General features: G+C 42.2%; 2 protein-coding genes across 2 annotated transcripts; both read left to right on the forward strand.

Annotated features, from left to right (window-relative positions):
- The first annotated feature begins 1,350 nt into the window (after window positions 1–1,350).
- LOC127768019 (uncharacterized) lies at window positions 1,351–4,745 on the forward strand. The gene is made up of 7 exons (XM_052293520.1): window positions 1,351–1,506; window positions 2,442–2,791; window positions 2,990–3,217; window positions 3,296–3,650; window positions 3,735–3,859; window positions 3,986–4,121; window positions 4,218–4,745. The coding sequence occupies exons 2-7, from the start codon at window positions 2,448–2,450 to the stop codon at window positions 4,455–4,457; spliced, it is 1,428 nt and encodes a 475-aa protein (XP_052149480.1). The 5' UTR covers window positions 1,351–1,506; window positions 2,442–2,447; the 3' UTR covers window positions 4,458–4,745.
- Window positions 4,746–5,377: 632 nt separating this feature from the next.
- Window positions 5,378–8,716, forward strand: LOC127765804 (uncharacterized). The gene is made up of 9 exons (XM_052290764.1): window positions 5,378–5,635; window positions 5,756–5,840; window positions 5,926–5,967; window positions 6,085–6,253; window positions 6,622–6,674; window positions 6,852–7,070; window positions 7,333–7,379; window positions 7,487–7,566; window positions 8,009–8,716. Exons 1-8 carry the CDS (start codon window positions 5,421–5,423, stop codon window positions 7,539–7,541), a joined length of 885 nt encoding a protein of 294 aa, XP_052146724.1. The 5' UTR covers window positions 5,378–5,420; the 3' UTR covers window positions 7,542–7,566; window positions 8,009–8,716.
- The last annotated feature ends 3,442 nt before the right edge of the window (window positions 8,717–12,158 follow it).

Below are 12,158 nucleotides of genomic sequence, written 5' to 3' on the forward strand. Positions count from 1 at the left end.
GATAATGTGCAGTTTTTTTGCTGAAACACATTGTCATTCCGGGCTTTCCACAGATTGTGAGCACAAGCCGCGAAGTAGATTGGCCATCTTTGTCCTTTTTTCGAACGACTCACGTAATTTAATTTTGTTTTAACCGTTCACTTAGGGTCATATTATTTCGCCTATGCTTATGAGCTAAAATTTCGTTTGCAAATATGCCATTTCGCTTATCGCACGAATAAGCGAAACGATGGCCCCATTAATTATTTCCCTTTCTCCAATCTCTTACAGTGTGCATTTGCGAAACGGGATCTACAGTGTTAAATAGTCACTCGTTTTTTTGCACGGTTGGAGAAGTCTTTGGGATTTTTTTCTGTTTGAGTCGGCACGTTTTGGGCTTTCGCAGAGAGGTGAAAATCAATTGCTATCACACCGGCACACGACCAATGTTGACTGAGCCCACTCTTTATGACTCGTTTGCACTAGACAAAATCAGGGAGACCGAGCATCTTTCACCCCTGCAAGTTGCGAAGGAAAAATCCGTCACCCTGTTTCTGACCAACTCTTCGTGTTCTCACCGGGAAAGAGAGAGCAACAGCTAAATTTTATTTTTAAAAACACACTGTTTATAGTTTAGTAGTTCGTGAAACACGAATCTATAAAATATTACTTCATTTATCTTATAATATAAGACGTGCACAAATTACAAGATTTAACTTTAAAAATATTTTACCAACAATTATTATAATATAAATTAGATTTTATTTGCTAAAATTAATATTATTGGATTGACATTTAAATTTACTTTAATATGATTATAATTTTATTGCAATAAACTTTATAGTATAGTATATGAGAAACTATAAGTTAAAAAGATTAGTTTTAAATACTGTGTGGCCGAGGGTATGTGGGACCCATATATCAGCTATAGAGGACCCTCACTCCAAATATAGGTGCAAACATCTCGTGAAAAACGCACAACAATTTTCACAATGGGCACGTACGTTGAGTTAGAATCTGATGGCCATGATCAAAAGCCAGAACGAACAAAAACGCCTAACAAATCTTTCACCAAAAGCACCCAGCTCATCACGTTATCCGAACGGAAAGATGGTAGATATGAGAGATGAGAGACCAGGTCATCGCCAAAAACCGTAAAAGCAAACCTTGTCCCGTGCGGACACCCATTCCCCCCTTCCCCTTTCTGTTAGACACCCGCCTCCACGTCACGGGAGCGCATCTCGACCGCACGATCCAGATCCGACGGCCTCCACGTTCCGGGGCCCACCTGTCAGTGAGCGCCAGCGTGGAGGAGGGGGCACGCACGATTCGTCTCCTCCCCATCCCTCTAAACCCCCCCCCCCCCCCCCCCTCCACCACCTCCGCCTTGCGCGTTGTTTCTTCTCCTCTCTTCGTCTCTCTCTCTCTCGTCGCGTTGGATTTGACGAGCTCGTCACCACCGGCTGCGGCGGCGAGGCAGGCATCCGCACTCCTCGGCGTCGGGCCGTCGTCGTTGTCCGCTACCAGGTAGATCCGCGTGTTCCCTTCCTCGTCATGTCTCGTGTCTGGATCTCGCGGAGGCGATGCGTTTCAGATTCAGTGGCTTGTCGTTAGAATTACGTTTTTGCGGCGACCACTTTTTGATCGGTGAAAAAGCGGGAAGTGGGAGTTCCGGTGGTGGATTCGTGCTCAGTTTGGGGATTTTTTTTTGTGGGGGCTGATCTGGGTGCTACGTGCGCGCGTGTGATGGAACGCTCGGTTGGTCGTGCGGTGTAGATGTAGGTCTGATGCTAGCGAAATTTGTTCTAGATCCAAGCTGGTTGATCCATGAGGATTGCTTTAGAAAATAAATTTAGGGATGCCATAGTTTTAGTGGCCTTCATATTTGTCATATGAGCGTTACATGGCCAGCAGCCAGTTACCCTGTTCATTTATCGGGCGTGTGATTCATCTATGCATGTTGTCAGATTGACATGGAAAGCGTGTCATTTATTCATTCTGTGATTCATATGATGGATGCGGATCATCAGCTTCCTTTTGTGCAGCCCGGGCCTAGCCAGAGTTATCTTTTTCACCGAACTGTTTCAATCAAGTCTGCATGAGGAACTGAGAATTTATTATTATTATTATTTCATTGTGATGTGATCATATTGTTTGATTTCAAGTTCATGCAGCTGAATAAACATTCATGTTTGCACATTATTTAAGAAAGATGCCTATTATTGTTCATGTTAATGTGGGTTTCCATTTTTTTTTCAAATGCGCCCTCCTGTTTATGGTGAAGAATAACTTCTCTAGTTTGTTAGGTTCTATTATGATTCAGTGTTTTTTTTTCTTAAATGAAGTGTGATATACTGTCTAAAGTCTGAACTACCAAGTTTGAATTTTTTTTACAAGACACATGTTTTATAATTTTGTGTGCATTGTACAAAATCTTGACCTATTTTTTTGCTTGGTCACAGGAAAAGATGGCTGGTGGCTTTAGGGTATTGCATCTTGTCAGGCCTTTTCTGGCTTTCCTGCCTGAAGTACAGAGTGCTGATAGGAAAATACCATTTAGAGAAAAAGTGATCTACACTGTTATTTCCCTATTCATTTTCCTGGTATGCAGCCAGCTACCACTGTATGGCATCCATTCAACTACTGGAGCTGATCCTTTCTACTGGATGCGTGTTATCCTTGCATCAAACCGTGGTACTGTTATGGAGCTGGGTATCACTCCAATTGTGACATCTGGCATGGTAATGCAACTTCTAGTGGGATCAAAGATCATTGAAGTTGACAACAGTGTGAGAGAGGATCGTGCTCTGCTGTAAGTATTATGAGATTAACACTATGTTCTTTACTATTACCTGAACCTTGAAACTTAGTGCCTTATTTACTATGGTCTGCTGTTTGTAGCCCACCATATTTCAGCGAATGGCTATTGATTAAATGCTACTACGTATCTGATTCATGTTTACCATGTCTTTTGATTATATTTGTTACGCTAATGTACTTTTTTACCCAGGAATGGCGCACAAAAGTTACTTGGTATCCTGATTGCAATTGGGGAAGCTGTGGCATATGTTTTGTCTGGAATGTATGGCAGTGTAAGCCAGCTTGGAACTGGAAATGCCATCCTCATTATACTTCAGCTTTTCTTTGCTGGCATCATTGTCATCTGTCTGGATGAACTTCTCCAGAAAGGTTATGGTTTGGGTTCTGGCATTTCTCTCTTTATTGCTACCAATATCTGGTGAGCACATTGAACTTTGTTCTTCTCTATTGTTGACATTTTCTATTCAACTTGACTTATGGAAATCTTTCTCTGTAGTGAGAATATCATCTGGAAGGCATTTAGCCCCACAACTATCAACAGTGGCCGTGGTGCTGAGTTCGAGGGGGCTGTCATTGCATTGTTCCATCTGTTGATTACTAGAACCGACAAAGTCCGTGCCTTGCGCGAGGCTTTCTACCGCCAGAATCTTCCAAATGTGACCAACTTGCTTGCTACTGTTTTAGTCTTCCTCATAGTTATCTACTTCCAAGGCTTCCGTGTTGTGCTACCAGTGAGATCCAAGAATGCCCGTGGTCAACAAGGCTCATACCCAATTAAGCTGTTCTACACTTCAAACATGCCCATCATTCTGCATTCTGCACTGATTACCAACCTCTATTTCATATCCCAGGTCTGAACTTCAATTCCACTGCTTTAGCAAGATAAATCTTTAATGTTTGTGTTTAGCATTAACATGTTTGTATTGCTTTGGCAGCTTCTCTACAGGAGGTACAGTGGAAATTTCCTGGTCAACCTTATTGGGAAATGGAAGGAATCTGAGTACTCTGGCCATTCTGTTCCTGTTGGTGGTCTTGCTTACTATGTAACTGCTCCATCAAGGTGAAGAATCAATTTCATCAATGAGGCCTTCATCTCTTTGTGCTCGCAATTTTAGTTTCTGTTACTGTTTGATAAAATTTACTTTTAATTATACTTACCTTGGCATATGCACTGGAAATGTTGCAGTTTAGCTGATGTTCTCGCAAATCCATTCCATGCACTGTTCTATGTGGTCTTCATGCTGTCAGCTTGTGCTCTCTTCTCAAAGACATGGATTGAAGTATCTGGTTCATCAGCAAAGGATGTTGCTAAACAGCTCAAGGTAAAATAAAACAAAACTATTTTCTATATCTGGTCTGGAATGCAGAATTATCATGCAAGAGCTACCTTTAAACCACCAACCTTTGCAATTTAACAGGAGCAACAAATGGTGATGCCAGGCCATCGTGAGTCGAATTTACAGAAAGAATTGAACAGATACATCCCTACAGCTGCTGCATTTGGTGGAGTCTGCATTGGTGCATTGACTGTCCTAGCTGATTTCATGGGTGCAATTGGTTCAGGAACTGGGATACTGCTCGCTGTTACAATCATCTACCAGTATTTTGAGACATTCGAGAAAGAAAGGGCTACCGAGCTAGGTTTCTTTGGGTTTTGATCACCTTAGCTGTATAACTCCTAGCTGGAACTTCTTGCGAGTCACAGTGCTGCTTGGCCGGCTGTCATGTAATGGGAGACCTCAGAATCAGCTTAGGTTGCCGACTTACTTACAATGAGAATCTTGTAGCAGTATGCGTTTTGTTCATGCCAGTGTATGGAGTTATTTGTCCTGCTCCTGCCCCGAGTACAGCAATGGCCATCGTAGTAACTGGATGTGTTGCGATCAATTTTTATTATCTTTTAAACTGGATAGTATATTTGATTCCTGATCTCTTTTTTGCTGCAACCTTCGTGACTAATGTTTCTGATCACTGGAAACTAATCTGGTGTTATGTCTCCCTGCTGCTTCTCTTATTGCAAGTGTTTGGCCACATGGATAAAATGTTAACTTTCAAAAGACATTCTCATTTTTTAGCATGTGTTATCGTTAACTTTTTGAGACTGGTGACTATTCGCCTTACTAAAAAAAGTCATATAAATATTATCATTTATTCCTTACATCCCCAAATATGCCCCCAGATGTAAGAACCTACAACCTGATGAACTTATCAGGAATGACTGGAGTCTGACCAAATTTATATTGCTAGGACATGTTCCATTCGATTTAAGGTTCTTATATTTTATTTTGAGACAGATGAAGTAAGTAATTTGTTGTGATTTCAAAAATAAAGGTTCTTTAAGTATAACCTATATGTTTATATGTTTAATAAAATTAAACAAGACGGGAGATCAAACGTATGAAAAAACACGTCATGTAAAACTAGTACTCCAATAAGAATTGTCTCTGGTTAAGTGCTCCAGCCTCCGGATTGGAGCATATCGAAACGTCAATCTAGCAACGGGCCCCCTGTAATTTAAGGGTGGGTGGGCCAATTCGCCGGCCCGCCAACGTGTATGCGAGTTACCCATGTCGTCTATGCTACAGAAGAGAAACGCTCTCTCTTTCTTCTCAGGCGAGACGATGGAGGCGGCCACCCCGACCCGCCCTCCCCACGCCGCCCCGTCCTCCTCCCCGTCCCCGTCGCCGGCGTCGCTGCGCCAGTGGCGGCCGGCGGCGCAGCGCAACCTGCGGAACCAGTGGTCGCGCCTGCTCGCCGCCAAGGCCCGGTGGCTGTCCGCCGCCGCCGACGGCCGCTCCCACGCCTCCGCCCTCGTCAACGCCCACCTCTCCCGCAGGCAAGTCCACCACTCTCTCTCTCTCTCTCTCCGCCTCCATGCCCCGGTATTTCCTTCGTGGTGGTTTGGGGGGTTTGGGTTTTACTAGCTGACGATGGGCGTGTTGCTGCGTGGTTACAGGTACATGCCGGGCATGGATTTGGGGGTGCTCAAGGACATGCCCGGGATCCGCGAGAAGGCGAGCGGTAAGCTTGCGCGTAGGGAGGTAATCATCGCCATCATTTCGGTGAATTTTGCCTATGAAGTGTTTGTATGTCTCCTGATCTGCTCTGCTATCTTGCTTTGTTCAGGAGCAATGCCAGAGCATGCTTCTATCGGCTTATAGGGAGATGGTAAGGGCGTAAGGCTGTGCTTGGTCGAAACTCTCATTGACTGTTCAATCCAAAGATTGGATACCGCAAAGCATGGCCGGTTCATGTGATAGTTCTTCTTGTTTCACCTGTTAACAGGTCCTTGCTACGGCCGAGTTGGTTAGAGCTTCTCACTCTATGCGTTGTTTTTCCAAAGTAGCCGCGAATAGTCCGTTGATACGGTTTACTGAGCGCCAAGATGATATGAATGATTCGGGGGACGGAGGAGGATCCCCTGTATTCAAATGGTTCTCCGTATTAGAATTCGGTGGGTTATTCATTTTGTTTCAATGCAAAACCTGATTTAAGTTAGCATGCCCCCTTCTTTTACTCTCTGGTCGATATGACATCCAACCAACTAAGCGCGTATAATCTCTGAAGAACATTTCCTCGAAGTCATGTTGCTGCGTACCAGGTACATGCCGGGCGTAGATTATAATTAGCAAACTGATTCTTAGTTTGCATATAATATTCAGTTTAACAGTATCCCATGGATCAGTATCTAGTTTTTTATGTTTTTCCTGGTTTTCTTTATTGGACGATCTTCTTTCAGATCCTCCCAGTGAAAATACATTGCTTTTAATCAAACAAGATAAACTCCTGAATTTAAATTCGTTTATTTGTGGTTTATCACAGAGAATCTTGCTCAAGAACTTGTCGATATGTTCATTTCAGAACTGCAATTGAAGGTATATCGAGAGTTCTTTTTCTATTGTTCTATGGTGATGCTTATTGATTCCAGAAACAGCATATGCATTTACTTTTAGCTTTTTTTAGCCAGTACAAATATTGGTTTTATTATACATGCCTGCTTCCTTGTTACTTTGGGAACCTTCCTGACAATGGAAATTGTTTCCATATCACAGAGATTGCTTGTCTTGGAACTCCTCTCGGTAACCTTCAAGGAAGGTGTACAACATGACGCATCATTAGAATGGTCCAATGAGCTATTTGATGGGGAGTTCAATGAGTTTCAGAGTATTGGCCTTCTGTCAGGAGATAACTACGCACTGCCCAAAAATTGGAGTGCTGGTGTCTCAAAGGCATGGCAACCTGATCAAACCCCATCCCATGAGGTTTTACAGGTACAGGTTGATGTTTTGAGAATTTTTTTTTTGAAACCTTATGTTTTGAGAATTTTGGCATTTAAGACAGAAGAAAGCTCAATTGATCCTGTCTTGATTCATATATTTTACATCTTCTGTCTGGTTGTCTTCATAGTAAAGACAAAGTTGTCTTATGTATATAAAGAGTTAATTAATAGTCCATCTTTTGATTGGATTTTTTTGTGCAAAAGTTAGCATATTGGGTTTATATCTTTTAACTGCTCCAGAGTTTCTTTTGCAGGTTTATTTGACTTCTTGGCTTGCTAATGTGAACATCAAGACAAGCAGGTAATCATATTATTGTATTTTTTTATCTTATGGATTTCATAAACTAAGAACTATAGTTATGATGTCATAACTTGTGTGATAGTAACAGTGACTTTGCACTATTTCAGAATTGATGAAATATTTGAGCTTGTCGGGGAGGAGATGCAGATAAAATTGTCTTGAGGATTCTGATGCGTATGACTTATAAGTAAGAAAAGTTGATCTATCCTCCTGTTTGTGGTTTCGTTTCCTTAGAAGTCCTAAATGCTAAAACCTTATGTAATCTGCTCGAACCCCAAGGGAGAAAACCATTCTCTCATAATTTAGATTTTACAAACAGAAAGTTTAACACTAAAACAGAATCCTCAAGGTTCACTGAGGAATCACGTTTGAGGGAGAGCACTGATCATTATCTGAAAAGTCTTAAGCCATCATCCGCTATCGAATTAAACAAGGTTTTGAAGTTCTAAAGTATATTATCCTTAGCTTCAAGTCTGTTCTGGCTCATCATATATGTACATAATCAATTTTCTTATGAATACATCATTAAATTGCCCCATAATTTTGATGACATCTGTTCATGCAAAACACACCTGTAACTCCTTTTAACTTGTGTTTGTATTTTGCGTGTGATATAATCTGGCGTGAAGGAATGGATGAAGGGAAGTGAAGGATGAAGCCATAGAGGCTCATACCTATGTATTGTGCCTTCTGTTCATAATTGAAGGATTGACTGGTAGTGGTAGGTGTGTGAAAAAGGACAAAAGGAAACACTGTGTCTGGTTGCTGGGCTTGCGATAGGCCTGGCTTGGCCTGTTGGCCCGTCAGCACCTCCAAATAGAAAACGCTTTTTTTTTTCCCGTTCCGTGTCCTTGAAAGAGATGGAACTTTGCTGAACTCGAGAAAAATTATTTCTTGCCCAGCAAAAACACAAACACAATCTGCTTGAGATATCTGAAGGAATCAAACGCCCTTTTCGTTCCTGAGAAACAGCCTGCAATCAACCGCTCGAGTATGTTCCTGCAGCAGGTGTGACAATCCACGACGACTCCATGTATTGCAGAGAAGGGTCCAATTCCTTTGCTCAAGAATTCGACTCCAATAGCACCTTAATAATGGCTTTAATGGCTTGGACACTCACAGAGTAACACATGCTCTTTAAAAATGCTCCTTCCATACCATGGACCAGCTCTGATGCCTGTCAGCTCCCTTGCCCTTTCCTCCTTTAAGAAACAACAACAACATCCAAAAAAACAAAATGCTCACTCCCTGATGCTACTATGAGTCAAACCCAACACACATGTGCCTCCTCCTTCTTCTTCCTGGCATTAAATTAGCCGAGACCGGCCTGATCCATTTATCTCCCAATTTATCCTCTCCTGTTTGTCACAAGCAAAGCACACGAGTAGTACCCCTCAGTACCAAAATAAACCAACCTCGTACGGGATATGTGGTTTATTTTTTATGGAGGGAGTAGTTTCTTTTCAGGGCTGCCTCACGTAACATGATCACATGACCAAACCGGCCGGTCCAGCCGAGTAGCCGACCACATCGATCCATCCATCATCCAACCAGCGGCAGCACGCGACTTTGCAGGGGACATTCCCGTGACGACGCGGCGGGCAGTAGCCGATCGATCGAGAGCCAATCACGTCGTCGTACTAATCAAATCAATACACTTGCCACCACACGAGAGAGTATATATGTGTTCCTGTCCACTTGGCCCTTTTCAATGTTCTTTTCGATGCCAACCAAATCCGTTAATTAGTTTCTCTCTCCAGGATGAGGAGTACTTGCACGTACTACCACTACACTGCCACGACAGCAGCAGCAGTTGCTGCCCCCGGTTGTCCCTGTCAAACTCTCTCTCTCAGTAGATCCGGTCGTGCAGCTGCAGTACGACGTTGTAGTTGTCGTCGTCATCGTCGAGGAAAAAGTGCAGCCACAGCCTCGTGCACAAGTAGTAGTAGTAGTAGTGCTGATGCGATGAGAATCGGTTTTGTCACTTTTGTTTATGGTTTGAAAGATAGAGAGAGAGAGAGGGCCTTAAAAATGTCTTTTTCTTTTGCTTACTTGTGCACACACACTGCATTGCTTCAGTAGTGTGTCCAAATCGGCAGGGCTTTTTTGAAAAGGCCAGCTCGAGTCAGTCAACCTCCGTCTAATTCTCAGATAAGAAAGGCAGAAGAGAAAGGGAACCTATGGTGGAGTATATCTGATCCTGTCACTTGAGTCACGCACACACACTGACGCCAAAGTACAAAAGGAAAAAAAGAGCACGGCGATGATGTGACCATCAAATCCACTTTGCTAACTAAGCCAGCACTAATACTAATATTCCCCTAATATTTACATTCCTCCTACGCATCTATAGTAAATTGCACGGCTCTTTATTTTTTTCTCATTGAAATATAGAAAGGAAGAAAGAAAAAAAGGTTACCATGAGCAAGAATCTTGTATCCAAGTCGCTTTAATTTCCCCAAGAATCTTGGAGCAAGTGCACACACCATGAGCAGCCAGACGACGTGTTGTGATTGGGCATTGGGCATGTGGCGCGCACACACAACGTCAGGCTCGCAGCCAATCCAGTGGCCCAGTGTGAGATTGCAGTGAGACAGTATATTGGGCTTAACATGTGTGCGTCAGTCAGTCAGTCAGTCAGCGCGGCTGCTTTGTTTGTCCCGTGCTGTTGTGTTCTGTGTCTGAATGGAGTATTTGCAATTAACCGAGGCAACAGAACCTGCCATATCCTGCCTGCATATGCATGCCAGTGTCTTGTAGTAGTAGTAGCAGCAGGGACAGAGTACAATCAAAAACTGTTGGTACTGCTTTGGCATGGCCTGCACACCTGCACTGCAGAGAATGTTCCAAGTGTACTCCTGCTGATGCTGATGCTGCAGTTGCAGTCATGTGTCCCAAGTCCCAAAGTCATGTGTATGTGTGAGAGAGAGAGAGAGAGAAAAGATTTGATGACGAGATGGAAAGCGTTTTGTACTTTAGTACTTCTAGGAGAAGTACAGCAATGCATGCAGTGCAGTGTAGTGCACAGAGATATAGTGAGTGAGTGTTGTATGATGATGAGATAATAACTCCCATTGGCAGCTTCTTTGACGCAGAGAAGTACGATGTGGCGGCTCCTCATGCTGGCTGATTGCTGCTGCTGCTGCCGTCTCTCCCTTTGGTTTTCTTTTGGGAGTACTGTTTGCTTTAGATAACAGAGGCCGGCCGTCAACGTGGGGACTATGCCACTATATATGGTCCAGGAACTCTTCCAAGCTGAGTACTTGACTTTTGTTATACTCATATACTATAAGCCATGTAGAGTAAGTTTGGTATTTATTTATGAACATATGCACCAAAGCTTCCACTAATCCACTCCTACTGCTGATCGAGCAAGAAAATGTTCTAGTGGTTCTTAAATAACTCTATTATCATAAGTTATTTTGTGGTATGATGAATTCTCGGATTAAGCCTTATGATATGTTGTTGTGCGAGTGATATCATATTAGATCTGGAAGGTGTTCAAATTTGTCTAGTATTCAAGTAATAGGATTTTTACCAGGTACTATGCATTTCAAGATTCAGAGAACTTTATTAATTTTGACAAACAAGAAGTTCAACAATATGCATGTTTACACTGTAGTCGGATTTGAGAGTACTTTTACAGCATGGTTTGTAGATTTAAACAAACTAACGGTCAAAATTTTATTTTTAGCAACCATATCAAGTTGAACGCCACGACATAAAACAATATCAATTTGGGAGCATGGAGGATCTAACACGGGGGTGCTGATGGATCCTTATGGAGAGAAGGAAATAAGAGAAGGACTAAAAGGGTAGGGGGCTAGAGGAGGAGGAAGATGAGCCCCTCCAAACTTGTCCTGGATCTGCCCCAGTTTGGGAGTAGTGGTGGCCAGGAATAGACCCAGGATTGGCTCAAGGGTCAGGCTAGGGCTAGCCCATGCTGAGTTGCGTCTTACATGTTGAAAAAATGTACATCATAATGGGCCTCCAATCCTATGCCTTGGGCCTCAGGACGGATGCCCCGAGGCCTAGGCCCTCCCCCGGTGGTAGTCATGCCGAGGGGGAGGGGGGAGGGTAGGATAAGTAACTTGATATGCTTATATTCTCTTATGAACAACAAATGGTACGCATACAAGTGTATCCATCCACCTAAGTTTGAGTATCAGTTATATCTTAATAATATTATCATATCCTTTTAGAGAATCATACCAAAACGTACTTTCTATCCACATGCAAAAGAGGTAGCTCTCAACTATTGAGTAACTCTTAATTAATTTTATAAAAAGATAATAATAACCACTACCCTGATATAAAAGTGGTGTACTGAAATATATTCACTACAATGATAAATATTATAGTAAGAAAACTTAGTTGTTTCAACTTAAATTTTATCAAGCTAAACATATCTCTACCTAATCCAAAGTATGATAGTTTCAGCTCAAGCTTCATAAATTTGCTACTCCCTTCATCCCCATTTTCATCATCCCCTAAGGATTTTTATGTCTTCCCAAAATAAACATTATCTAATAAGTATCTCTTCCGGTCTCATCTTTTAGCCTATGCTTATGCTTATTAGACAAAATTTGAATTTCCAACCTTAAATTTGAAGTTGATTTTGAGGTTTTTTTTTCATCAAAGTTTAGTTTTCAGCCTTTGCTTTTAGATATCTAAGAATACGAATATAAAAATTTTATCCACAAATTATTTTTCGTTTGCAAATCTGTCGTTTTGCTTATTCCCCGAATAAGCAAAATTATAGAGTCATTCGTTTATTTG

This window comes from Oryza glaberrima, chromosome 3, assembly GCF_000147395.1.
Source record: "Oryza glaberrima chromosome 3, OglaRS2, whole genome shotgun sequence".
NCBI lineage: Eukaryota > Viridiplantae > Streptophyta > Magnoliopsida > Poales > Poaceae > Oryza > Oryza glaberrima.

Bases quoted from the DNA above. Each gene is read 5' to 3' on its own strand.
- LOC127765804 (XM_052290764.1), top strand. From the start codon at position 5,421: ATGGAGGCGGCCACCCCGACCCGCCCTCCCCACGCCGCCCCGTCCTCC. The intron at 6,675-6,851 runs GTATATCGAGAG...TCCATATCACAG, and splicing joins TTTCAGAACTGCAATTGAAG to AGATTGCTTGTCTTGGAACT. The intron at 7,071-7,332 runs GTACAGGTTGAT...TTTCTTTTGCAG, and splicing joins CATCCCATGAGGTTTTACAG to GTTTATTTGACTTCTTGGCT.
- LOC127768019 (XM_052293520.1), top strand. From the start codon at position 2,448: ATGGCTGGTGGCTTTAGGGTATTGCATCTTGTCAGGCCTTTTCTGGCT. The intron at 2,792-2,989 runs GTAAGTATTATG...TTTTTTACCCAG, and splicing joins AGAGAGGATCGTGCTCTGCT to GAATGGCGCACAAAAGTTAC. The intron at 4,122-4,217 runs GTAAAATAAAAC...GCAATTTAACAG, and splicing joins ATGTTGCTAAACAGCTCAAG to GAGCAACAAATGGTGATGCC.